This window comes from Nicotiana sylvestris, chromosome 11 (genome assembly GCF_000393655.2).
Source record: "Nicotiana sylvestris chromosome 11, ASM39365v2, whole genome shotgun sequence".
NCBI classification, from domain to species: Eukaryota; Viridiplantae; Streptophyta; class Magnoliopsida; order Solanales; family Solanaceae; genus Nicotiana; species Nicotiana sylvestris.
Window position 1 is genome coordinate 10,028,375 of NC_091067.1, and position 26,174 is coordinate 10,054,548.

Below are 26,174 nucleotides of genomic sequence, written 5' to 3' on the forward strand. Positions count from 1 at the left end.
GCCATCAACAAACCTCCTGATCCTCGCATTGTCTGTGGGAACTCGCCAGATAGCATGACGGGCCAACTCGGAGAACCTCGTCTCATATTGCGTCACAGACATGCCCTCTTGACACAGTTGCTCGAACTCCCTACGTAGCTCCTCCCTGCACAAATGCGGTACATACTTCTTTAGGAAGAGAATGGAGAACTAATGCCATGTAATGGGCGGTGCACCAACAGGCCTACGCCTCTCATAAGCCTCCTACCAAGTGAAGGCAGCCCCAGAAAGCTGAAAAGTAGTAAATGAGACCCACTAGTTTCCATAATACCCGCCGTACGCAATATCCTCTAACACATATCCAAGAAATCTTGGGCATCCTCGCCCTCTACACCACTGAAAGTCAGAGGCTGAAGTCTACCAAACCTCTCCAATCGACACTGCTCGTCGTTAGGCATAACTAGAACCACAAAATCCTGAGCAGGTGCAACCGGTTGGACTACTGGTGCCTCCGGTGTCTGGAGTCCTTGAACAACCTACCCGGGTGTACGGGCGGCGGGAGTCTGAGTGCCTCCCCCGGCCTGAGAAGTAGCTGCTGTCGTAGAAACTGCGGCTGCCTGAGCAAGACTGATGCACATGGTCAGAATCTAAGCCAAAATCTCCTGGAGACCCGGAATAACAATAAGCACAGTCGGTGCCTAAGCTGGTACTGCTGGAGCATCCCCCATTAGAGCCTGATCATGAACTGGGGCAACGGGTAGATCTGCAAGTGTTTCCCTAGCTGTTGTGCGAGCCACACCCCTACCCCTACCATAGCCTCGACCGCATAATCGGCCTCTAGAGGCCCCAACTGGTGGTCGTCTATCCTGATCGGTAGCATGTGTCCTCACCATCTGTGAGAGAATAGAACAACAGAAGTTTAGTTACCAGAGTCAACAGATTCGTACGACAAGAATTCAAGAATGTGAAGTTTTTCCTAAAGGTTGTGTAGTCTCCCGAGGATAAATACAGATGTCTCTGTACCGATCTGCAAGACTCTACTAAACCTGCTCATGACTCGTGAGACCTATGTAACCTAGGCTTTGATACCAACATGTCACGACCAAAAATCTAACTATGTTATGATGGCGCCTATCGTGATACTAGGCCAGCCACTTATTCTCAAACACTCCATTTTTCAAATAAGTACTTAAGGAAGATCATAATTTTAACAGAAATTCAATCAGATAAAAATATAACTTAAAATCCAGTGGAAAGAAACATAATACCGACCTCGGGTGTCACTAAGTCATGAGCCAAAAACTACTACAACTATTCGAAATAACATGACCAACACAGTCAGAGAATATCCACATAATTAAACTAAAGAAAGATAGGGAAGGAGAGGGCGGAACTGCGGTCGCCAAGCAGCTAATTCACAATCTCCTCTAAAAGCCTCCAACCGGCAAGATCAACAACCGCTACCGTACCCCGAGATACATGGATTTGCACACAAGGGTGCATGGTGAGTACACCAACTCAGTAAGTAACAAGTCCAAACTATGGACTGACGGTAGTGACGAACCAAACCTCAACAAGTTACAACAGTTAATTGTACGGAAAAGTAGACATGCTTACTGTTCATAAAGTTTCTCAGTAGTAATTAAACACAGTATATACGAAGCAGAGTATAAAGCTCAGGAAACTCTAAGTACCAATGCACAGATAGCATGCTCAATGTTACGTATAATACTTCTGCTCATAGTGCTCAACCACTCGGTACTGTATACAGTCCACTCGGCCCAGGAAAGATCCATCCCGAAATGTATACACATCATAGACTATAAGTCACCCAGTACCGAGGAAACAGTCCAATCCAGCCTCATGGAGAAGATCCATCTTCATACCAATATTTTGGACAAGATCCATGTCCAAGGAAGATCCATCCCTCAATATCGTCAACTGCGCTCGTTGGGGGTGTAAAAACTTCGGAGGGGCTTCTCTGAGCCCAAGCGCTATATCAATGCCCGCGAAGGCATGATCAATATCTTGCTGCGCGTGCAGCCCGATCCCATATTGTCAATCAATATCTGGCTCTCGGCCTCACTCAGTCAATACTCTCCAGTCCACACACATGGGCTAAGATGTCATAATACAAGCCCGAACAATGATATGATATGCCAAATAGCAATAATCGAGATTGAGGCATGATATAATATGCATGAACATGACTGAGTATAGAATATACATGAAACTAATGACATGACAACAATAAATGACCCATCGGATCTCAATAGTATTGGCGTGAAGCCTTAACATGGTATTTAGCATGATTTGTAGTTCATTGACTTAATCACACAGATATATCACAAATATCACCAAGAAAGAGTCACTAAGCGGTGCCCTGGAATGACCCAGGCCGCATTTCTCATGGTGCATGCCCGCACGCCCGTCACTTGGCATTTGTGTCACCTCAATAGTAATCATAGAACACATAGTTCGGGGTTTCGAACCCTCAAACCCAAGTTTGAAAGCATTACTTACCTCAAGCCAAGCCAAAATCTAGCCCGCGACGTCTTTTCCTTTCGATTCGGGCTCCAAATGCCCCGAATCTAACCAAAATCAGTATATAATCATCAAAATATGCTAAGGGCAAAGCCCACTCGAAAATAATCAAATTACATCAAAATTCCAAAATTGATCAAACCCGACCCCCCGGGGCCACGTCTCGGATTCTGATAAATTTCATAAAACTGGAATTCTTACACTCTCACGAGTTCATTCATACCAAAAGTACCAAAATTCGACCACAAATGACCCCTCAAATTCCTAGATTAAGGTCTCAAATTTTCAAGCCCTAAACCCCTAATTTTTGCTACTAATTTCCATAGATTTCAAGCTTAATCAGTCAAAAACCATCATAGAAACAAGTTTAGGGTCCAAAAATCTTACCTCCGCGGAATCCCCTTGAAATCCCTCTTCAAAATCCTCCCTCAAGCTCAAGCCCATATGAGAAAAATGATAAAATAACCAAAAATTCGCAAAGGAAGCCTTATATACTTCTGACCCAAGTATTTTGCACCTGCGGTTCATTTTCGCTTCTGCGCTACCGTTTCTGCAGTTTTTCCCACCACATCTGCGGCTTGATCTCTCTTCTGCGGTCATCTCACATGCGGTCCCCTAACCGCAGGTGCGGTTATGACAATAAATCAACAGCTGAAGCTGCTCCAACAAATCCTCAAACTCCCTGTTAACCATCTGAAATCATCCCGAGGCCCCCGAGGCCCCCGGGGCCTCAATCAAAAGTACAAACAAGTCATAAACCACTATTCAAACTTATACCAATCTTCGAAACACCTAAAACAATATCGAAACATCAAATTAACCACGAATTCAAGCTTAACAACTCTAAAAACTTCCGAATTCCGCTTTTGATCAAAAAGTCTATCAAACCTCGTCCGAATGACCTGAAAGTTTGCACACACGTCACAAATTACACTACGGACCTACTGCAACCTCCGGAATTCCATTCCGAACCCTATATTCAAATCTCACCTATCAATCGGAAAACGCCAAAATTCCAATTTCGTCAATTCAAGCCTAAATCTACTCCGGACCTCCAAAACACATTCCGATCACGCTCCTAAGTCCCAAATCACCTCCAGAAGCTATCTGAACCATCTGAATTCACATCCGAGCCTTTTTTCACATAAGTCAACATCCGGTTGACTTTTCCAACCTAAGCTTACTCAAAAGAGACTAAGTGTCTCATTCCATTCCAACACCTCTCCGAACCTGAACCAACCATCCCGATAACACATAATACGGCTGAACAAGACAATAAGAAGCATAAATGGGAAAAACAGAGTCGTAACTCATGAAATGACCGGACGGGTCGTTGCACCAGACTTACATATGGAAATATACTGGGTATGTTATTGGTGTTGAGTGTGTTTTGAATACCAATCTTATTTTTAAAGCTATTAAATTAGAAGTTAACCTTGATTTATCATTAAATTCTCAAAAATCACATTTGATTATTTTTACCTACATAGTACTAATTTTGCACCTTACTAGTAATTTAACCTTGATTAGGAAATTTTCCCCAAAAGGCCATAGTCCTAGCAAAATTCGTACCTTCATGAGACCCTTCCAACCCAGGTAGGGAGTACAAATTATACCCTTCTTAGAAGCCCTCAAAACCCTCTCTTTCTTGCGTTTCTCTACAGAAACAGAACTCGCACTCCTCTCTCTCTCTAAAGCAATATCTCTCTCTCCTAAAATGGAAGATGACGACGAATTCGGAGATCTCTACACCGATGTGCTAACGGCGTCGTTTCAGTCCCAGCAGCAGCAGCCGCCAGCTCCAGCTCCACAAGACGAAGCTGCCGCCCCCAGAGCCGCCGCCGGCGCGGGCCCCACTACCCGGCCGATCGATCTGAACAACAATAGCGATGACGAGGAGATATTATACGGAGCTCCTAATCCGAGTTCGAATCCGAATTTTACTGCCCCGAATTCTGTTATCACTGGTAACGAAAAAACCCTAGCTCCTTTACAAGATGTACAATCCGGGTCGAAGTTACCCGAATTCAATCTAAATTTTAATCAAAAAGCTGGAAAACTCGAGAATTTGAGTGAAATTAATGAATCGGATTTGATTGTTAGGGTTTTGGAGAAGAGTGAGGATATGAAATTACCTAAAGTGGGTTTTCAAGATTCAAATTTTATGGATGATGATAATATTGATTTTGTAGTGGAAGAGAGGGATGATAAAGATGATATTTTGATTGAGAAAGATCAAAATTTAGGTGAAAAGAACGCTGAGAATCTAAAGGATGGGAGTGGAAATGTAGAGAATTTTGAGCCCTTGATTCCTGGCGTGTCAATCCCGGGCGTTTCAGGTGGAGGAGGGAATGGTGGGGATGGCAATCTCGAGGATGATTGGGATAGTGATGATAGTGAGGATGATTTGCAGATTGTGTTGAATGACAACACTCATGGACCAATGGGTATGGAGAGAATGGGGGACGATGAGGATGATGAAGATGGAGAGCCTTTGGTTATTGTTGCGGATAATGATGGCCCGAGCCATCCACCAATGATAATGGAGGAGCAAGAATGGGGTGATGAAGGGGGTCCTGCTGTTAATGGAGAGAGAAAGGAGATTAATGATGCATTAAAAGTGAATGGAGCACCTGGAGGAGTAGCGGCAAAGGTTGGGTACAACAATCATGGATACCATCATCCCTATCATTCACAGTATAAGGTCAGTGATGTTGTAGACGTGATCAGAACTTTGCAATGTAAGATGACTTGTAATTTACTCATAGTTTTGTGGTCATTGGTGATGATAAGGCCGGTGGCTCTTATTTGTATGCACAAGCTGTATAAAGGATTGTACTGATGATTATAATATTAATGAAATATATTTTATAATTTTGTTGGAAATAATTCCTATTTTGGGCATTCTCTATAGCATATTCATGCTTTAATTTATAGATAGATGATGTTTGAAATGTTACAATTCAAGGCAGCTGCAAAGGCAAGGATTGAACTCTCTTTGGAGATATCCAAAGTAGAGATGAAATTATCCTTTGTGGAAAATATGTGAGTGGATGTGTGATGAATTCTGACTAATCAAAATCGCAAGTGGCTGCTTGTCCGTGCACACGGGTATTGCCGCGTGATCTGTCTAACAATAATCATTTAAAAGCACTTCAAAGAGTGGTCACCGGCTGTTATTGGCAACTCTTTAAATAGTTGATGGCTATATTTGAACTAATATCGCTGGCTGCAAGACGTATCTTCTGCTGCTATGCTAGTAGGCCTTGAGAATGTTAATGGAGAATTTCTGAAAATTTTACAGACATTAGTTTGTTGGACCACTCTTGACTTTTAATCGTTTCTGGTTTCGCTATGCTTTTGTCTCTAGTCAGTGCTTTCATTTTCCAGATGGGCTTGACCTGTGCAAGTAGGTCATTAACCAATGAAGCCTATTCAAGCCAATCTGGTTGCTTATACTGATAATGACATTAAGATGCACTTTCTTATGCTGAGTGATGAAGTACAACTTTCAAGTAGTATTTGGTTGAACGTAAAGAAAGAAAAGATATATAAGAATTGGTAAAGCTGATAACTGTTTTATTTCGGTTGCATAAGGTTTATCACAATTAAGCTACAGATGCAAGATCTATTTTCAGATTTTTACTACTTTCCCTTTATATTAGATAAAGATCTATTTTAAGATGTCGTAATAAAACTGAAGATTTTAGACCTTATTTCTCATTTTCTTGTTGAGTCTGTGAAAGCAAAGTTATATGTTCTTTTTATTTTCCCCTTTCATTTTTAGAGCAAAGTTGTACAATACTTAACATTTGAACTGCCCTTTTGCAACTTATTTACTCTTGCTTGTTTACTTGTGTCTGTTTGTTCTCTGATGATTGGAGGATTAACTATATATTTCTTATCTTGATACTTTTTTTGTTGTCACTGTCCTGATAGTTGTTTCCTGTTACATTATTTTGACTGCTGATAGTGAGTCTTTTCTCCCTTTCTCTTGTCTCATGTAGTATGTGAGACCTGGTGCAGCTCCTATGCCTGGAGCTCCTCTGTTGGGTCCTGGAGGAGCACCTGGTCAAGTTCGTCCTCCTGTCAATGTGGGTCCAGTTGGTGGACGTGGTAGAGGTGATTGGCGACCAACAGGAATGAAAGGTGGCTATGGGATGTCCGGTTGGGGAGGCAGTGCGCCTGGACGTGGCTTTGGTATTGGGTTGGAATTCACTCTTCCAACGCACAAGTATGTTTCTTTGTCTGGCCCTGATTTATACCTTATTTAATTTTGGCATTTTTCTGCTAGGTGATTTTTGTCTTTACTTTTATGAAAGAATGAAGTGTGCCGCCTATCTCTTTCCTAGTTACACTACTTTACTCCCATATTTATTTTTAGTTTATTGTTGATTCTGTAATTTAATTGGATTAATGTCATCATGAGCAAATCTTCTAGCGCAGCCTAAAAAGCTTGAGGGTGCTTTAGTAAGTGTGTCCAAAATTCTGTTGAAGTTTTAGAGTAATGTAACTTTATTTACAGAACAATATCTTTACAAGATGCATCTGTTGTAAAGAACAGTTTTCAGAAAGAGAGAAATCAAAGATGCTTTGAAGATAAATCAAAGATGAAGTGTTTAGTTCTTTTCTATTTTTGGTGTAAAGGGAAGTGTTTGGAAGATTATGAATCCATTTTTGATGTTTTAGAATTCTTGTGAGAAGATAAAGGATTAGGAGTGTTCTTTTCTGCGTTCCTCTTTGTAATTTTGGGTGGCTTCACAGTTTTACTGTTGTCAGATAGGTTACCTTCTCAAAAATATGTTTACAAAATGCAGTTAGGGATCATTTAATTCTTCCTGCCTCTTCTATTATGGCGCTGTCAGCAGCTGCTATAGCCTATAAGAAGTGTTTGCTTCCTGTAAAATTTTCTATATAACTTGTGATTTATGATATCTCTAAGACCTATTGAAGAACTTGTCCATATATCGTTAAACTCTGTGGAAGAAGGTAGTTAATTTATAAGCATGTGTTAGATTTATGAGGTAAAAACTCATGCTTTTGTGGCATATGCATGTAGGTTTGCGTGTATAGAAATGATGATAGAATGAGCATGTTGGAATGTGGCTGAAAGTACTATTATGCATGATTACTTTTCATTTGATCATTCTTTTTCCGGGAAAACATGTAAAATACTGGTAAGAGTTAAAGACAATTAAAATGCTCATTTAGCCTTGTACATTGTCAGGACTATATTTGAAGTTGACATAGACAGTTTTGAGGAGAAACCTTGGAGACTTCCAGGCATTGACGTAACAGATTTCTTCAACTTTGGTTTAAATGAGGAAAGCTGGAAAGATTATTGCAAGCAGCTGGTTGGTTAACTATACTTCTTGTTATTGTATTAGGTTTCCTTGTGAATCCTTACTTTTAAACCAGGGAACATTTTTGTGTTTCACGGTTATTCTCTTTATATCATTCGGGTTCCGAATAAATTGATTTCCAAGCTCTCTTCCTCCCTCCACCTCTAGCATCCCCCTTCCCTTTCCTTGTTCTTGTTGTGCTATGCCCCATATACTGTTGGCTGCGCCTAGTGCACCGTGGCAAGCCTCTCAGGCAAGGAATTGTGCGTGCGTTAGGAGAGCTAACAAGGACCTAGTTCGGGATGCAGCCGTAGATTTGCAAAATTAAGTGTATCATTTAGTAGATATGTATACATATTCGCATTGGTTTCACTGACTGAAAATCTTGAAAGATGATAATCCATCTTTGCTGCAGGAACAACTGCGACTTGAGTCAACTATGCAAGGAAGAATTCGGGTATATGAAAGTGGAAGAACAGAGCAGGTAATGCTTGTGCAGATGAAGATACTATCTTCAGCAATACGTGCATGTCTGAGATACTTATCAAACTTAATAGTTGTTCTTATTCTTATGTTGTATTTATTTTAGGAATATGATCCAGATCTTCCCCCGGAGCTTGCAGCTGCAGCTGGTATTCAAGACATTCCATCTGAAAATGTGAATCATGGTAAAACTGATGGATCTTCAAGTGACCCAGCAAGAGGATCTATACGCATGCGACCGCCTCTAGTACGTATTTCAAGTTCAAGCCTTACCTTTAGAAAATTTTCTGGTATTATTTGGGCCTCCCATTCCAACTTGGCCATTGGGTGAAGTATGCTTACTGTTACATCTTTAATCAAGCAAGTAATGATACAAAAGTTTCAGATATTAGTTGCCATGCTACTCACTGATATGTATGATATTCTACTAGCCTACTGGAAGACCGATACAAGTTGAAACCGGTTCTGGTGATCGCCTACCATCAATTGATACCCGACCACCACGGCAGCGTGACTCGGATGCAATTATTGAAGTGAGTGATCTGACCCTATCTTCTTCCAAATTCAAAATGGAAGTGTCTATCAAAAAAGGAAAAAGCGGCAAAGTTAATGCTGGAATCTCTCTCTGCATCGGTGCTTTCCTAATTTTAGCGGTCTTTCTAACAGGATGGTGCTGCTGCTTACTTTCTACATCTTATTTTATTTGTGCCTTTTGTATTTGTTTTTGGGGTGAACAGATTGTGTGCCAGGATGAGGACCAATACTCAGGGAATGACAAGAATGAGGTGCAATTAGGCAATAATTCTTCAATAGAGGATTTTAGAGGTGATGCAAAAGGATCCCCCCTGCAGGAGGATTCTGATGGTTTCCAGCATTCTTATAAAAGCCACAAGCAAGATCTCAGTACTAGGAGATCACAATTTATGAACCCTGTAGGTGATCATTTGACCAAAGGAGATGGAGTGGGTCCTTTTCCCTCGGAAGCCCCTGGTCAGTTTGTTTCTGGTTCTAGAGGACATACTTCTGCACATGGAAGCAAGACTAATGTTGTTCAACATGAGGAAAGGTACTATATATGTTGCCTAAATAATGGTTTATCTTCCTGAGCAAGTGGAAGTTAATTTTTCATTTCCTGTTTTAACTGGTAACTAAGATAGAAGCAGCATGAGGTTTCACTAACTTATTGGTGTTATCAGCCCAACAGTAGTAAATATGAGTAAACGTTGGCGTCCAAGGCTAAATCTATCCACTAGATAATTGAAGTAGAAATACAAACTTTAAGATGGCTGTGTTGTCCTAATAAATTGGAAAAGATTATGATTAATTTGAACAGAGGGTGCAGTTGCACATGTGGAGAATGAATTGAGAAAAGTCGTCGGATATGGATTGGTCCTGTTTGTAGGTACAACAATATGCTGATTGAATGAGATAAAAGTGGTTGAGGAAGACATAAAATTATGGGGAGAAAAGTAATTCCAAAAGACCTACAATCTCTTAGAAGTAATATGGACTTGGCTAAGAAGCTAACACAGTGGAAGCAGAGGACATCCATGTAGGGCATCCATCTAGTTGGGATTAAAGCTTTTGTTGTTGTTACATTAGGTCTGGCATTTGCTACGAGTTTTTTTATTCTATTCCAAGATTTGTATCCCTTTGTATAAATAAGTCTGAAATTTAGAGAACCTTAATTTGTGTAGTATAGGAATGAAATAGAAGTGAATAGAACAGAATGGATTGCAAATATTTCAGATAGCTGATAAAAGATCAGGATAGAGGATACCGCTGTAATTTTGGAGTTGTTGCAATCCTTGCAATCTTGGAGGATTGTCAGCTTGTAATGGTTTGTACTCGTTCGGTACTAGCTTGTAACTGAATTTTCAGTAGTAAAATTTCCCTTTTACTTATAATTTTTTTTAGGATTCTGTTATAGTTGATTGATGGACCCTAAATGTTGATAATGTGGCTGAGGGCCCTTACAAGATTTTCTTCTCTTTCAGAAAGGAATACGGTCATCTTTGGGATTTGCATGCTCAAAGTCTCATTTCCATTGCAGATCCCAAACCTATGGTCGTTCTGTGAACTAGACATCTCATTGCTGTAAATACACTTTGGTTTGAAGTGAGCCATGCATGTAGTACATGAGCCATGTTCTCTTGTACCTAGAAAAGTAGGGTACTTGCTGGTGGTTCTAGATAGGAGCAACTCATATAAAATTAAGGGTGGTTTCTTGATCAATAAAATGAAGGGTGGTTACTGGTGGTTCTTGGTAGGAGGAGCTTATACAATATTAAATATTTATGATTAGTAACTTACGCATTAATTTTCTTAGTCTGGCGGATGCTTCTTCCTTCTTTTTCTTTTTGCTGACGTAAGATGGAGATAGCAGCGTGTACATGATATAGGAACAAAATTATGCTGCAAGTCCAATTATTTAAATTCCTTGTTCTTATTATTAGGAAGATCAGCCATTTGGCTTTACATTTAATTTGCTCTCACTTACCTCCCCAATACAGTGAACTCATTCTCACGTGGAATCATTTGCTAGTGGATATGCTTTATAGTATATATGGTTGTTTGGCTTAGATGTACTTTGTTAAGCTCTGTTTGGCAACTTTTCCCCTATGGCACTGTTAGGTGATAACCAATTTGCGTCATGCTAATATGAAGAAGCTGTTAAGTTTAGCAAGATGAAAGTAAAACTCCAGACTAATGCAGAGGTCTAAACATCAAAGTATAGTGGTCGACTTTGGTGGTCTAGGCTGGTTAATCCTTCACAGCGGAAAAACATTGACAAGCTGGTCTCAGGAGGCAGCATACTGTAGCTATTTTGGAACTCTTGGAGATGTATCTAAATTTGTTCGAACATGTAGGGAAATACTTAAAATATTTGTTCGACAAGATAAATAATTATATTATACATCTATTTTTGGAAATTGTCAACCACAAGGAGAATTTGTTTTGTGCATTAGCATAGAAGTCATTGGATTTTTTTTTTAAATTTAAAAAATAAGTCAAATGGTATTATAGAAGTTTGTGAGAATAAATTGTTTCTTTAAATGGTGTCACGTAGGATCCTGATATCCTACTATTTTTATTTTATGTTCAACCGAAAATGAATTGGTCTTCCCTCATCAAAACTTCTGTTTTACGGGGTTCCTATTTCAATTTATATAGGAAAAAGATCAACAGGTCTTAGTTATGCTGCTAGGTGAATTGATCCATCAAGTTTATTGTCTGATACATCAGTGTTGATTTATCATAGAACTATGTCCAATTAGATTTTGTTACTTGGCATGGAAGCGAGCATAACAAAGTCAAATATTAGTTAGTTAATTGCTATAGCTCTTCATCGAGTATGGAACTCGCAGAATGATTTGATGATACATTAGAATATCCTTAGATATCATCTTTCTGTGCTTACTACTTTTTATGTATTAGCAGATCCATCCCTTATTTGGCACTGCCGTGTCACTAGTATGGAAGGTTTGTTAGCAATGTCCAAGTCCAGTCCTTTTCTTTTTTCTAGTTAGAAAAATTAATTATTAGTACAAACAAATAAGAGTACATAGGAAGCATACGAGAGGTCCTTAAATAGGGAATATCAGAAGATATTAACACACAGCGCTCTAAACAAGACGTGCCCGCCCACCCATCCTTGTAGTATTTGATCGGTAGCTGCTTCTACCAATGTGACAACCTAAAGTTTAAGATTGACCTGCAGCATACATCTGTTGCATGTGTCATGAGAATTTTATTTTATTTGTCAGATTGTTTAATCTATCCTTCTGGGGTAGGGGTAAGGTTTGCGTACACTCTACCCTCCCCAAACCCTACTAGTGGGATTTTACTGGGTTATGTTGTTGTTGTTGTTGTTGTTGTTGTCAGATTCTTTCACTCTTGTTCAAAGATGGTTGGTATGAACCAGCATGTGATCTTCCATCAATGCCCTAGTCTGTTGAACAATGATCTATTTTGGACATACGACTTTGAGAATCTCTTGTTCATATCACCACTTGTTAAATCTCTTTGAATAGCTTCCTATCTTATTTGGATGTGTTAAGGAGTTAAGTTTAATTACATATTATGCTAACTTCCATTCGCTTGCTATTTGTCAAAAGAGCACTATTGTCCTCTGCTTCTTTTCTAAGAGTCTATTGCCTTGCATTTGTCCTAATTTTGGCTCTCCGTTCTCATTCCAGGGAAAAAAAGGGAAGTGCACACGAAGGATCACCTGATATTAGTCCCAGTGGTGATAGCAGAGACAGACTCCAAGTTGATAATCAGAAAGAAGAATCATTTGAAAGTGTTGATCATAGGCACAGTCCTGTCCCTCCTTCACCCACCACTGATAGACCTGCTCAGGAGCAAGATATGGAAGATAGAGATGATATTCGTGATCAACCTGTTGGAGCCGACACAAACAGTGAAGCTGAGAGAGAGGAAATGGCTTTGGATGCAAGAGCTGATAGTGAAGCCATGAATGATGAATTTCTGCATTCTAAAAAGCAAAAGTTAAGCTCGCGACGTGAACAATCTTCTCCGCAAGAAACTGATGGTGGAGAAGACTCCAAGGCTGGAAGAAGTAGCGAGAATAGCAAAGCCCAATCTGGAAGCAGTAGAGATTATCGCAAATTGCGGGATGATGTTGAGGAGGAAGTTGTTCAAGATGGACGTCCTATGCGCATGGATAATGCCAAAAAAGCAGTTGCCAGGGATGAGGATAGAGGCCGAAGAAGAGTCTACAATGAGAAAGAAGCAGAAAAGCACCGTGGGGTAGTAAAAGGGAGGGAAGATTCTTATTCGCGTAAAGGCATTGACTCTAGCTCAGCCCATTACATTGACCGACGGAGGGAACGTGAATATTCAGAGGCAGTATGGCAAAGGAGGGATGAAGATCTACCGGGGAGGAGAACTAAAGTGGAAGAACCACGAAAGAGAGAGCTCATTGATGAAACTGGATCCAGACACCGCAGCAAGGTGCGAGAATTTGATGGGAGTGATAGAGAAGAACGCCATTTACATAGAAAGCAGCTGGAGAGCATTACGTTAAGGCCTGATTATGATAAGGACATGGGAGCAAGGCAAAGAGACAGGGATGAGTTGAAGAGGTATGATACCTTGGATGATCGCCACAATAAAAGAAGGAAAGAAGAGACAAAATTAAGTAGGGAACATGCTGACAAGGAAGAATCCTTCCATCCGCATGGAGAAAATATGGTTCGTAGAAAGAGAGAGAGAGATGATACCTCAGATCATCGAAAGAGAGATGAGCTACTGAGGCTGAGAGATGATGAGCAGCACTATATCAGGCACAAAGAAGATGGAGTATTTCAGAGGGAGAGGACTGACAGACAGCGAGAGCGTGAGGAGTGGTATAGGCTTAAACAGTCCCAAGAAGAGGCACTGTCAAAAAGGGAGAGAGAGGAAATAAGGGGCGGTATGCGTGCTGGGCGTGTTGCAGAAGAAAAAGCTTGGGCTGGTCATTCTAGAGGGAAAGATGAGAACAGAAACTCTGATCAGCATTTGAAAGATGTGAGGCATGCCGACCATATTAGAAGGAGGGATCGTGCTGAAAATGAAAGTCCTTCAAGGCTGAGGACCCGTGAGGATGAGAGAAGAGCAAGGCCTGATAGAGTGAGTGCACGTGAAGATCGTGCTCCCCATGCTCCTGATAACTCCAGGGTGAATGAGAAAAGACATAAAGAATATTTAAAGAAAGGTAAAGAATTTGAGGGGGATCATAATTCCCAGATTGCTTCGAACATGAACGAAGACGAACTGAATGGACGGCGAAATGAGATGGTAAGTACCTATGTCGTCTATTTTATACCCCAAGAGTCATCAAGCTTTGGTTGTCACATTGCATTTAATAAAGATAATTTAGGACATTGTGTCCTTAAAGACGGGGATAGCAAATTTTACTCATTTAGTAACAGATGATTTGCTAGTGGGGTGAAATTGAAAAGATCTCCCGAAATTAAGACAGCCGCATTTGGTCCTTTTCTAAAACACTTTCCTAAATGAAAATAAAATTCTGTCAGAAATTAAAAGCGGTCAAAAGGTAGGTTTCGCAAAAGTAATACTAGATAGTAACACCCAAGTCCAGATGGCTCAGTCGGCTATATGATCCCTCTTTGTTCATTCCAACAGCAACATACCCACTGAAATCCCACGAATTGGATCTGGGGAGGGTAGTGTGTACGCATAACCTTACCCCTACCTTGTGAAGGTAGAGAGACTGTTCGATAGACCCTAGGCTAGAATACCTCTTTATTCGTTGTAATCTTCTAAATTAGTTTCATTCTAGTTCAAATTTTCTCGAAAATGATTTGAAGTTTTTTCCGGAACCTAGTTTTCCCTAAAATTAAATCAAAGATGTGCTACCAAATTGAGTTCCTTTTTTCTCTTTTTTGGGTTTTTTTCTTTTGGGGGGGGGGGGGGCAGGTTTTAGCATCTAGACCAACCTTGCTTGTACATTGACTAATCAACCATGTACGTGCTATTTCACTACAGCGAAGACGTTCATAACCTTACTTATGAAGACTTAAACAGATCAAAAGACTTCACCTAGTGTCGCCTCTGATAAGGTTCGGATCTTGGTTCTCAAGATTTTACGTCAACTGAGATTATTATGCCACCCCTTGGAGGCTCTAACAATCTGGTTTTCTTCTAATATTCATGAGAAATTCTTAAAGCTAAACACAAAGCTTGGACAGCACGGTGAACTATTTAATGGAAATTCTAGTAATTAGAGGAGGCCTGGTACTCTGATTACACATGGTTTGGTACTTAGGTTCTGTTAACTCAGATGGTACTTTCTAGAGATTCATTTAGAATTTGATGACTTGAGAAACTTTTGATGTTTCTACAGAATACTTGTGTTTTTTTTCTTTTAAAGTTACATACGATGGTGGATAGAATTACTTGGTAAACTCTTGTTAACTATGTTGGTGGAAGGTTGCAAGTATCGTGTAGAAAAGTCGAGGTGCGAATAAGTTGCCACAAACACCATCTTTACTAAAATAAAGTTATAATATAACTGCCGCGTTTGTGCTAGCTTATGTTTAAAAACATTAGGGGAAGAATCGTCTGAATGTTAGAATAAGGTGGTAAGCGGTGCTAATGTGGTTTGAAGGCAAGATCTCATAGAAAATTTGAACACCTGGTTGAATTTTTTTAATATCTAAATAGAATTAAGTAATTATGTTGATGTGATAAGGTAAGTCCCTGCTAACTAATTTATAGACACAAGTAGAGAATGTCACAAAAAACTGATATGAAGAACATCTCATTGTCTCTATAGACTTGAATGTCAGCTTCACAAATGTTTTAAGTTAAAGTTTCAATAATTAATACGAGGTATGGTCAACTTTTTCAGATGCTTTTTGGTCCTTTAGTTCCTAGGTCTTTTTCTGAACAGATAGCTCAAAATTTTCAATGCACTCTATTACGGGTAATTTTCAGGTGAGGAATAATGTTTTGAGCCATTTAGAAACCAAGGCCTAAATCCATGAAGCACGTTAAGAGTCCAAATAGGAACTTAATTGCAAAATTGGCTTGGAATCTCTGATTTGTGTATGCTTGTACTCTCAAACATACTTGGGCACTAAAGAAATTTCAGTTAATTAGATTGTATGTTTTTAATCACGGATGAGGAATGTGAGGTATTTACAAACTAATTTCTAGAGGTAGAAGGTGCATTTGGACTTTGGAGTCCAAACAGATGGTTAAAAGCAAGACGGGTTGACTGGATGTATTGTTCTCAAGAACTAGTTAATATCTAATATGAAGAACTGATTCTATGCGTTCAACACAACTATCAAACAATAAGTTGGAAAGGAAACTTAAGAGGCACACTGGATTTAATTTGCATAAACAATCAAGTGCATGTATATGTGATTCGTATTACTCTGAGTTTTTAATTTAGATCGATGGAGTATTAGTGAAGCAATGATGTTTGGGAAGAAGAATATTATTCTTCAAGTTCTAATTTTACATCCCACAAAGTTAAATGTTTGTTTCCTGTTATCTCCAAGTGCTACTGCTATTTCTTTTCTACTGAAGGTGCTTATCACGAAGGTTTTTCTTACCTTCAGATGAGCTTGAAGAGAAAATTTGAGCAAGGAACCAATGAGAACAAGGTCCACCGGAATCGTCAGTCTTCCAGGAAACAGCAGGAAGAGGCATCATCAGACGAAGAGCAGCAGGATTCCAAGAAGGGACGCTCCAAGTTGGAACGGTGGACAAGCCACAAGGAAAGAGACTTTAGTATCGATGCTAAATCATCGTCCTTGAACATGAAAGACAATGATGTACACAAGAGCAGTGGTACTTCATTAGCTAACAAAAATCCAGACGAAGCTTTAAAGGCAGTCGAAGACAATCAACAGCCTGCAGCTAACAATAAAAATGGAGGTGGTCCAGAAATTAATAATGTAGAGGCAAAGCATATGGAGGATAAACACTTGGAGACAGTTGAGAAGTTGAAGAAGCGGAGTGAGCGCTTCAAGCTTCCAATGCCAAGTGAAAAAGAAGCTCCAGTAAGTAAAAAGGCAGAAGGTGATCCAATATCCTTGGTCCAAAGTGAAATCCCTCCAGATTCGGAGGTGAAGCCAGAGCGTCCAGCACGAAGGAGGAGATGGACCAGCAATTAAATGAGCATTCAAGGAACATCTTTGTTGGATGACTTGTTTCCTCCTCCTGGAGTATATGCCTCCTCGGCTACTGTATTTCCAATATGGATACCTTGAGGAGCGCGCCCTGTTGTCTATTCAGGATGTGATGTTCGTTTAGACCTTCCATAGTAGATTTGGGAACCTGTAACATGTCTACTTTATCTATTTGGTTTTCTTAATTCTGTAATACATGTATATACCAGTAAGCGTAACACTATAGCGGCCCATTGTTTGGGTGCCAGAATTACATTTTTGGTTATTAAATGACATTGAATTATAGTGTATGAGTAGTAAACACTGTATACGAGAACCATAGTTGGTGACTATGGTTGACGACCAGGTCCTTCATGGTCTTTCTTCCTTGAACCACTCTCTGGCCTCTGCAAGGAGTCCCTGTTTACTGTCGCCTTTTTGGACTATGAATGATGAGACTTCAGGAACTGAAACTCGGGGTCAAGAAGATGAAGGATTGGCTGAGAAGCAAAATTTCAGGAGGATCTGGTATTAGGAAACAGGGACTTGATATTGCCCTGGCCATGTAGGTAGTATGTATCATGATAAAGCTTCTTTGTCTCTTGGAAAAGTTTATTATTTCTTGGAGCGTAAAGTCAGATATGTGACTTTTGTATGTTGTGTTAGAGAAAGTAACTGTGTTACAGAAATTATAAAAGAAGAGAAGAAAATCTCTTGACCACGCAAATGTTTTCTTTTCTGTTTTAACTTTTCGTTTGAGGTTCTTGTGGTTAAGATTGGAAAAGAGACCAAGAACTATCATAAACATGAGGCCGGTTATGTTTGACTATCAGTTATTGTCACTGAAAGTACCAAGCTATTGCAGGAATATTTCTACAAGAGTTCCAAATGACTAACATTTTATTGCCATAATAATTTTATCTCTGGGAAGGGGAGCCTTGGCGTAACTAGTAAAATTGTTGTTATGTGACCAATAGGTCATATGTTCGAGCTATGGAAACAGCCTCTTGCGGAAATGCAGGATAAGGTTGCGTACGATAAACTCTTATAGTCCGGCTCTTTTTCGGGCCCCGTGCATAGCAGGAGCATAAAGCATTATGCTGTTTTTTTTTTTTTTTTAAAAAAAATCCATCTATCTTTGTGTCCCCAGCACCTGATCAGACCTTTCTACAAGCTTTTTGGACACTAGAAGAAGTCCAAGGTTACTAATTTGTATCTTTGGAATTTGGATCCTTTCATCCTCTAGTGTCCGGATTAAGTTGTACGCACCTTTATTATTTTCCTAGGTATTTACTACCTTCACCAATAATGTACGGGGTAATTGTACCTACCAAAACTTAGGTAAATGAGAAGAAATCAAATAACATTTTCTGCTTTTGTTATAACTTGAACTTTGGTCTTTCATAATTTAAAAATCCGGAATACTTACCAGTATCCGGTGCATGAGAGAAGACGATAAGTGCTGGCATGCATATTTTACATAATATGTATGACATGATCATGGTTAATTAAAATAAATTGTTACCTCAATTAGCATTTAACCATAATTAACATGGATAGGGTAAGTTTTTTCCGGAAGAGGCTTTATAGTTTGTTTGGCCAAGTTTCTAAAATAAGCTTATTTTGAGAAATGCTTTTTCTCAAAAGTGCTTTTTTTCAAAAGTATTTTAGGTGAGTTTGTGTTTGGCTAATTAATTTTAAAAGCACTTTTGAGCAACAATTAGCATTTGGCCAAGCTGCAAAAATTAGTTTATCTTGAGAAGTGTTTTTTTTAAAAATACTTTTGGTAAGAAACAATTTATTTTTGGCTAATTTATTTGAAAAGCACTTCTGAGCAGCAATTAGTATTTGGCCAAGCTTTTAAAAATTGCTTCTAAGTGTATTTTTCTCAAAAGTGTTTTTCAAAAAATTGCTTTTGGAGATAAGCTACTTGTTTCTGCTTCTCCAAAACTACTTCTGCTTCTACTCAAAAGCACTTTTTTCTTCTAAAAGCTTGTCTAAAACACTTCAACTTTAGAAGAAAAAAAAAAGCAATTTTGGCTTGGAGAAGATAGACCAAACAAGCTATAAGTGTATTTATCTCAAAAGTGCTTTTCGAAAAAGTGTTTACGGGGATAAGCTACTTTTTTCTACTTCTCCAAAATTATTTCTACTTCTACTCAAAAATATTTTTTTTCCTTCTAAGTTTGGCCAAACACTTCGGGTGTGTTCCGGTGTTTGGTACGCAAATTAAGGAAAATAACTTCTCAAGAGTATTCATAAATTATTTAGATATAATAAACATAAAGCCATAAACTTTCAAACCAACAACCTTCCGAACCCACAAATTTCATAAACTTTCGAGCCGCTAAACTTTCAAAACTGCAGAATTTCGAACTCGTAAACTTTATAATTTCTAAACCCGTAAACTTCCAAACACATAAACCTCTGAACTCATAATTTTGGAACTTGTAAAATTTTGAACCTTTAAACCGATAAATAAAAAAATTAAAACTAAACAATATATTTAAAAAATATTTTGGGGGGAGGGCAGGTGAGGGGTAGTAGGGTGAGTGGTAACGGAAAAACTGAAATAAAAAAAAAAAAGCATTGTTTGGAGAGGGGGTGGGTTGGATTGGTGAGGGTAGGGAAGATTGAGAAGGAGTTTTGAAAAATATTTTTCATTCTCTTGATAAGGAAAACATTTGAGTTCATAAGGAAAATATTTTTCAAAACATTTAAGCCAACTAAACATGGGAAAATTGGAAAACATTTTCCGGAAAATGTTTTCTTTCATACCAAACACACCCTTCAACTTTAGAAAAAAAAGTATTTTTAGCCTCGGAGAAGCTTGGCTAAATGACTACTAATCTCCTAATACATATACATACTTTTCAAAAAAAAAAAAAAATACTTGGATATTATTATTTAGCATGATAAAAAAATTCAAAATAACAAGGTTCCTCAATGAAATAAGGGTAAGAACAAGAAGGTTTTAAGGATAATCTTGATCATAGAATGACTAAAAATTACCCTAACAATCTGTATTCATCCACTCTTTGCAAATACAGGGTAAAAGAAAGGACATAAAAGTAAAATCATGACACCATAGGGTATTACATAAAATAACCTCTTTGGGACAAAGACAAATGTTATTTTTGGTGAAAGAACTCTAGACGGAAAGAATGAGGCAGCGGAGAGGTAGAGGGGAGTCTCTAATGGTGGTTGCCCTTTCTCTGTTTCCTATGATTTCCTTTTCCATTTTAACCAAACGCGGCACTAATAAACCACCATTCATCTTAAGTGTCTGTTTGGTCAAGCTCTGATCTATACACACACACATATACGATATATATATATATATATACACACACACCTGTAGGGGTAAAAGGGTTTAGGATTTAAAACCTAACCCTTTTTGCTGCTGCTTCTTCTTCTTCTTCCTCATCATCAAAATTATTATTATTATTATTACTCCCTCCGTTCCACTTTATTGTTACTGTATCGGATGAGAGGCTGTGATGATTAAGGTGTCGTCTAGAGTTCGTGGGGGTAATGGAGCAGCCCGTATCTTGGCGGGGCGACCCGGAAGGCACTATTTATATAGTGCAACCGAGGTTTGCAGCCATGGCGGTTGCTTTGTCTCCTTTGCCCTGATTTTATCACAGATCTGAGCCTCAATATACCCCCCAAAAAAGTATTATTTATGTTTGATAATTTCAAAATTTGCTTTAATGAAGTTACATTTGCTTTAAGTTTTAGTTTGCTGACTCCTTTGTTTAGAAATTTTTGTACAGGTAGCTATTGAAGTCATTATATGGACAAATATACAATGCTTATTTTCTATTCACTTAGATGATTATTTTATAGAAAGTTTTATTCTTTTTAAATAAAGTAGATCGGATTGTTTGAAGGAAGTTTTTCTTTTCAGCTAACTAAAATGGTGAATATTGACATTTTAAGTTTTTGAGGAAATTGAAAACGAGAAAAGGACTGGGGAATGTTTTTAGCTGACTATCTAGTGTAAAAAGAAAATATTTGCAGTCATGAGTGCATAATAAGGAAGTAAAGTTGTTGTTTTGGTATAGACCAATTTGTAGTATATTATATTCATGATTGAATTATCAATATGACTGATTAAGAAAGAATTTTAGTATAAAATAATCTGTGAAATCTGTCATATTTTTCCCCTTTAGGTACTAAGTTGAGATATATAGAGTAATGATCCAACTTTAAAAGAGGAATGGAGTATTAAAGTATTTATCTTACCTTTAAACCCTTCCCTTTTTTTCTCATCTTGCTCTTGTTCTCTTTTCGTTTTCTGTTGTTGATAGGTGATGCAGTCTTATTTCTACTGCATGAATTGAAATTGGAATTAGTACTCAAGAATAATCTATCTAAGGAAATAATAAATGGGAATGAGGTAACATAGGGATAGGAAAGTATCTAGGGATGTTGCCTCCCATCTGAATGCAAATGATTACTAAGTGTTCTGCTTTCTTGGTCATTATTTTTCCCTCACAAAATCGGAATCATTGTGAGCATCATTGCTGATGCTTATCTGTAGGCTGTGACGATAAAGCTTACTGAATTGATCGGGTTTTGTCAACTGGACCCGTATCTTGACAAGGCAAACCAAGATGTCTTGTAAGCAGACTAATGAGTATCAGAATAAAATAGATTGTGATTGAGATTGTTGTTGTTGTTGACTTGTTGTTGTTGTATGCTACTCTGGTTTGCAGCCATGGCGGTGTCCTTTTCCTTTGCCCGATTTTGTCACAAATCTGAGCCTACTTATGTACTCAACCAAGAATAATTGGTCAGAGAGAAAAGTAAGTAAAACACTAAGAAATAAGAATGAGGCAGCATAGTGATGCCAGTTTGTTTCGATGGTTGCCTCCCATTTCTATGCCAATGATTTCTTAGCGATCTGCTTCTGTCAAAGCTAGAACCTTTATTTATTGACACTGTCATGCTTATTGATGCTCGGTTGTGTTCTTGTACTTCCTGCCACTGTTTTCTTAGTCATTATCTTTTTCCCTTTCAAAAATCACAAACATATGAGCATTATTACCGATGCTTTTTTGTATGCTTTTTGAATTTGTCGTGTTTAGGTTAACTGGAGCCGTATCTTGGCGGGGCAAACCAGGTCTTTCATTAGCATAGATTAATGGTTATTGAAATAGAGCAAAATCGATATTGGCATAAAGTTGATTCCGATTGGTTTGATATTGTGGTGTAATTGTTCTATTATGTTATCATGGTTTGCAGTGATGATGGCGTTCCTTTATTTTACCTGATTTTGTGTCGGATCTGAGCCTACATATGTACTCGCCTATCACTTTATTGATAAATGGATGGATAGATAGATAGATGAAAGTGATGGAAATAATTTGTAGATACGAATGCAAATAACTTATAACATGCATGGAGAAAGGGGGAAGGTAAATGGGGTAAAAACATGGATCTATTTTGGATTTGTGATGACATTTCTTAGGGCAACTGACTGAAGAACTGATGTTACTTGGTGAGACAGTAAATACTAAATAGTATTCTTAATTTGGTATTTGGTTGTGTGCTTCTTATTTTCTCTATTCTTGATATTCCCTTGCCCTCATTTTTCTCCTTTTCTTTATAAAGTCCTTTGCCTGTGATTTCTCTCGTCATAATGGTTGCATCTCGTGCAGTTAGTGATTTCTAACTACGCTGGTGTTTGGGATTCAGGGTTTCTACAATAATGTTATGTTATGCGGACTCTCCAAAATGTTGTTGCACCCATATCGGATCCTCCAAAAATGCACTACTTTGGAGGATCTCGTATACAACCGGCAATATTTTTGGAGAGTCTGAGCAACATATCAATAATGTGCAGAGCACCGGAAAAAGGGCGGTATTGTAATCGTAGCAACTTATCTTCCCTGCTGAGATTGAGGGGTGATGTTTTTATGGTTGCCACCAAGATTTCCAAGAAGGATTACATTGGTAAACATGCTTGATTGAGGGGCCTAGACTAACATGAAAAGTTGGCAAGTTCAAAAAGGTTTCTTACAATGAGAAAGCAGATGGTTTGCAAGCAATCTGAAAAACAGCAGGAGTGAAGTGAATATTTTCAATTAACTTTGTCTAAAATGAAATGTCAAATCAAGATTCTACATTAGAATAAATTGCTCTAGGATTTATGTTTGCTAGATGTTCATGAGCTGAAAATTTCACCAAGTGTAATCGTTTTCTTTCTCTTTGTTGTTTCACTGAGTCTGATCGTTTTCGGCAAGAATTTGTGTCTTAGATTTGAAGTTCATGTGTGTTTCCACAGCACCTGATCAGACTCTTGTACCAGCTTTCTGATATCACGAGACAGCTTATAATCAAATCAAAATTAGTTCTAGAACGCAATTTTTTTTGACATTCACATAGATATATACGCGAAAAATGGTAAAATATTGGGAAAACTACCATATATAGTCCTTCAAAATTTTAATAGCCCAAAGTTTTCCCCATTGGACCCGAAATGTCCTTCCGGCCCAAACTTATTACATCTACTAGCCCATAATCCATAAATCACCCACGCTTTTGAACTCGCTCCTTTAACTCGGCTCTCTCAAAACACCTTTCTTCTCAAACACAACTTCTGAATTTTTACTTTTAGTTTTAATGTAAGTCAAAATTTTAGTAGGTTTTCCGATTTTTGTTCATAATCGACTCTAGGTTTTCCGATTTTTGCTCATAGTCGTCTCTATAATGGGGGAAAGAAGTCTTTGAAGAAAAAAAGGAAGATGAAGGCATCTCCAAATTCTCTGAAATTAGCCGGTCAATTAGTGAAATATAACCTTAATTTCATTAGCAATAACAATGATGATTTTGAAGATTTACCAGAATTTGGGTACGATTTGGGGCATGCAACCCATAAATCTGTTGAAGCAATGCAAAATACCCTAATGAAGGAAAGCAAAATACCCTTGTAGATAGAATGACTCGTTTTCATAACAGGACTCTCAGCGATAGAGTAAAGAGGTCAAACACTGCTCAGTATGTAGTTGTTGAAAAAGGCACAAGTTCCAAGAGAAAGATTAAAATAGTGGGAAAGGATGTTGTGAAGGATAAGGGTAAAGGTTCTAAATGGAAGGCTAAAAGTGATGGGGATGATGTTCCATCAAAAAAGAGAAAAGTTCATGTTGATCAAAAATGTTCTAGCTCATCTGATTTGAAGGTATTTTCTAATGATATAACTTTGACTTGTGTGCGCTTAGTTTATTTTAATATGTAGAAATTTAACCAATGTGGCAGTTATGTTCCAGATTTATATATAAAATGTATCATTCTTTTTCATATTGTATATAATGTGTATCAAGTCAATAAGTAATGTGCAACTTTTGTATATAAAGTGTATCATTTATCCACATATTGTATAAGTAATGTTTAAAGTGTGTATTTGTGATTATTATGAAGCTTATATATATATTTATATTTTTGTGTTGTTTGCAGCTTTGAGATTATTATGTTCCTTTTGGTGATCATTATAGTACCCGTATCAGTGTGCATACAAACTGCAGTATAGTGAAACATTTGAAAGATAATTTGGATGATCAACAGATTGAGATGTTTAGAAGAACATGTTTTGGTTATTTTGTGGACTTGCCCGAATTTTTATACAGAACCTTATCCATTCACTATTGCTTAGGGAAGTAGTGTCACCTAAAGATAATGAGTTATGGATTAAAGTGAATAGCACCAAGTTGCGCTTTGGACTTGCAGAGTTTTGTATTATTACAGGTTTAAAGTGTAATGGTGATCCCAATAAGGATTATGAATCTCAGTCGAGTCGGTTGATGGAATTGTACTTTCCAAGCATGTCGAAAGTGTCTAAGAAATTGTTAACTGACTGTTTCTTAAAAAAGATGTGGAAATCTGATGAGGATGCATTAAAGATTGTAGTATTGTATTTCATTCACAGTTTCATGTTTTTTTTTGTTACGAATGATGATTTGATAACAAAGAATGATTTTCTGTTGGTTGAATCTGGTGATTTTGAGACTTTCCCTTGGAGAAAAGTGGTTTTTAATGCTACGTTGGAGTCAGTGAAGGATAAGGTTCGTAGCAGGAGAGAGATGCACCGATATGGTGGTTTGAGTTTGGCATTCCAGTGTTGGTTTTATGAATGTTGCCCCTATACTCGCAAAAACCTAGCTTACCGGATTGGAGATCTTGTGCCACGCATACTTAACTAGAAAGTAAAGAAGAAGGTGACGTTTAAGAGGTTGAGGAAAGAGTTTTTTCTTTTAAGTCAGGAGCAGGTAAACAATATATATTTCTGATACATAAATTATACATTTCTGATACATGTATTATGCATTTTTGATACATTTCTGTTACATGAATTATGCATTCTGATACATTAATTATGCATTTATGATACATTTGATGATTGCTAACTTTTATTTATTTATTTGTAGTTGGTGTTTCATAACATTTCCCCAACAAATGATGAATAAACAAGGTTTCAATTGCATGACTTTGTCCCGATTTGTGAAGATAAAAATGAGATTCATATTGAATCTGGAGTCGTGGCTGAAGTTAAAACAAATGCTAAGAAGCACTCCAAAAATAAGCCGGAATCACAATCTATCAACAATGAGAATCCGGATCCACAGTGTAGTAACTTGAATTCAAGCGAGAAAGAGCTGAAACTTCTAAGAAATGAAATGAAGAAGGTACAATTCTATTTTGTCTTTGAGCAGTTCTGACAATTTAATTGATATTCGGTTTCACTTTTCCTCTTATAGGTAAACGACAAGGTTTCATCTTTGGAGAACTTAATGATTTCCTCATTTGAAAAGGTTTTTAAAGCTCTAGGTGTACGCGATGCTTCAAAGGTATTCTCATGACTACGCTTATTTGTTATTTTTACCTTTTACTATAATTTTACAACTTTTTGTATATTTTTTCTGAACAGGGTAATCAAAAAGATGACAACCATCATGATAAGGAAGTTTCAGAGAATAATTTTGGTAGTGAGGAAGTTATGGAGAAAAATATTGGCGTTGAAGAAGTTGTAAAGAAAAATATAGACAACGAGGTAAGTCTAGAGCAAACTGTTGATGTTATGGAGGGTGTGGTGAAGGATTCTATACAAGATGGTAAAAGTAGTGAAGGAGTTGGTGGTGACGAAGCCTGGATTGAGGATGCCGAGCCTGAAATCACT

The 26,174-nt window shown here is 38.1% G+C and overlaps 1 protein-coding gene and 1 long non-coding RNA gene across 2 annotated transcripts; both read left to right on the plus strand.

Moving 5' to 3' along the window:
• The first annotated feature begins 4,141 nt into the window (after positions 1–4,141).
• On the plus strand, positions 4,142–17,723 carry LOC104224220 (FIP1[V]-like protein). Its single transcript, XM_009775825.2, has 9 exons — positions 4,142–5,227; positions 6,531–6,757; positions 7,751–7,877; positions 8,281–8,349; positions 8,455–8,595; positions 8,780–8,881; positions 9,086–9,414; positions 12,548–14,150; positions 16,445–17,723. The coding sequence occupies exons 1-9, from the start codon at positions 4,241–4,243 to the stop codon at positions 17,000–17,002; spliced, it is 4,143 nt and encodes a 1,380-aa protein (XP_009774127.1). The 5' UTR covers positions 4,142–4,240; the 3' UTR covers positions 17,003–17,723.
• Positions 17,724–19,959: 2,236 nt separating this feature from the next.
• Positions 19,960–23,268, plus strand: LOC104224219 (uncharacterized). Its single transcript, XR_710304.2, has 2 exons — positions 19,960–21,622; positions 21,718–23,268. It is a non-coding gene; the product is annotated as an uncharacterized lncRNA (long non-coding RNA).
• Positions 23,269–26,174: the final 2,906 nt, after the last annotated feature.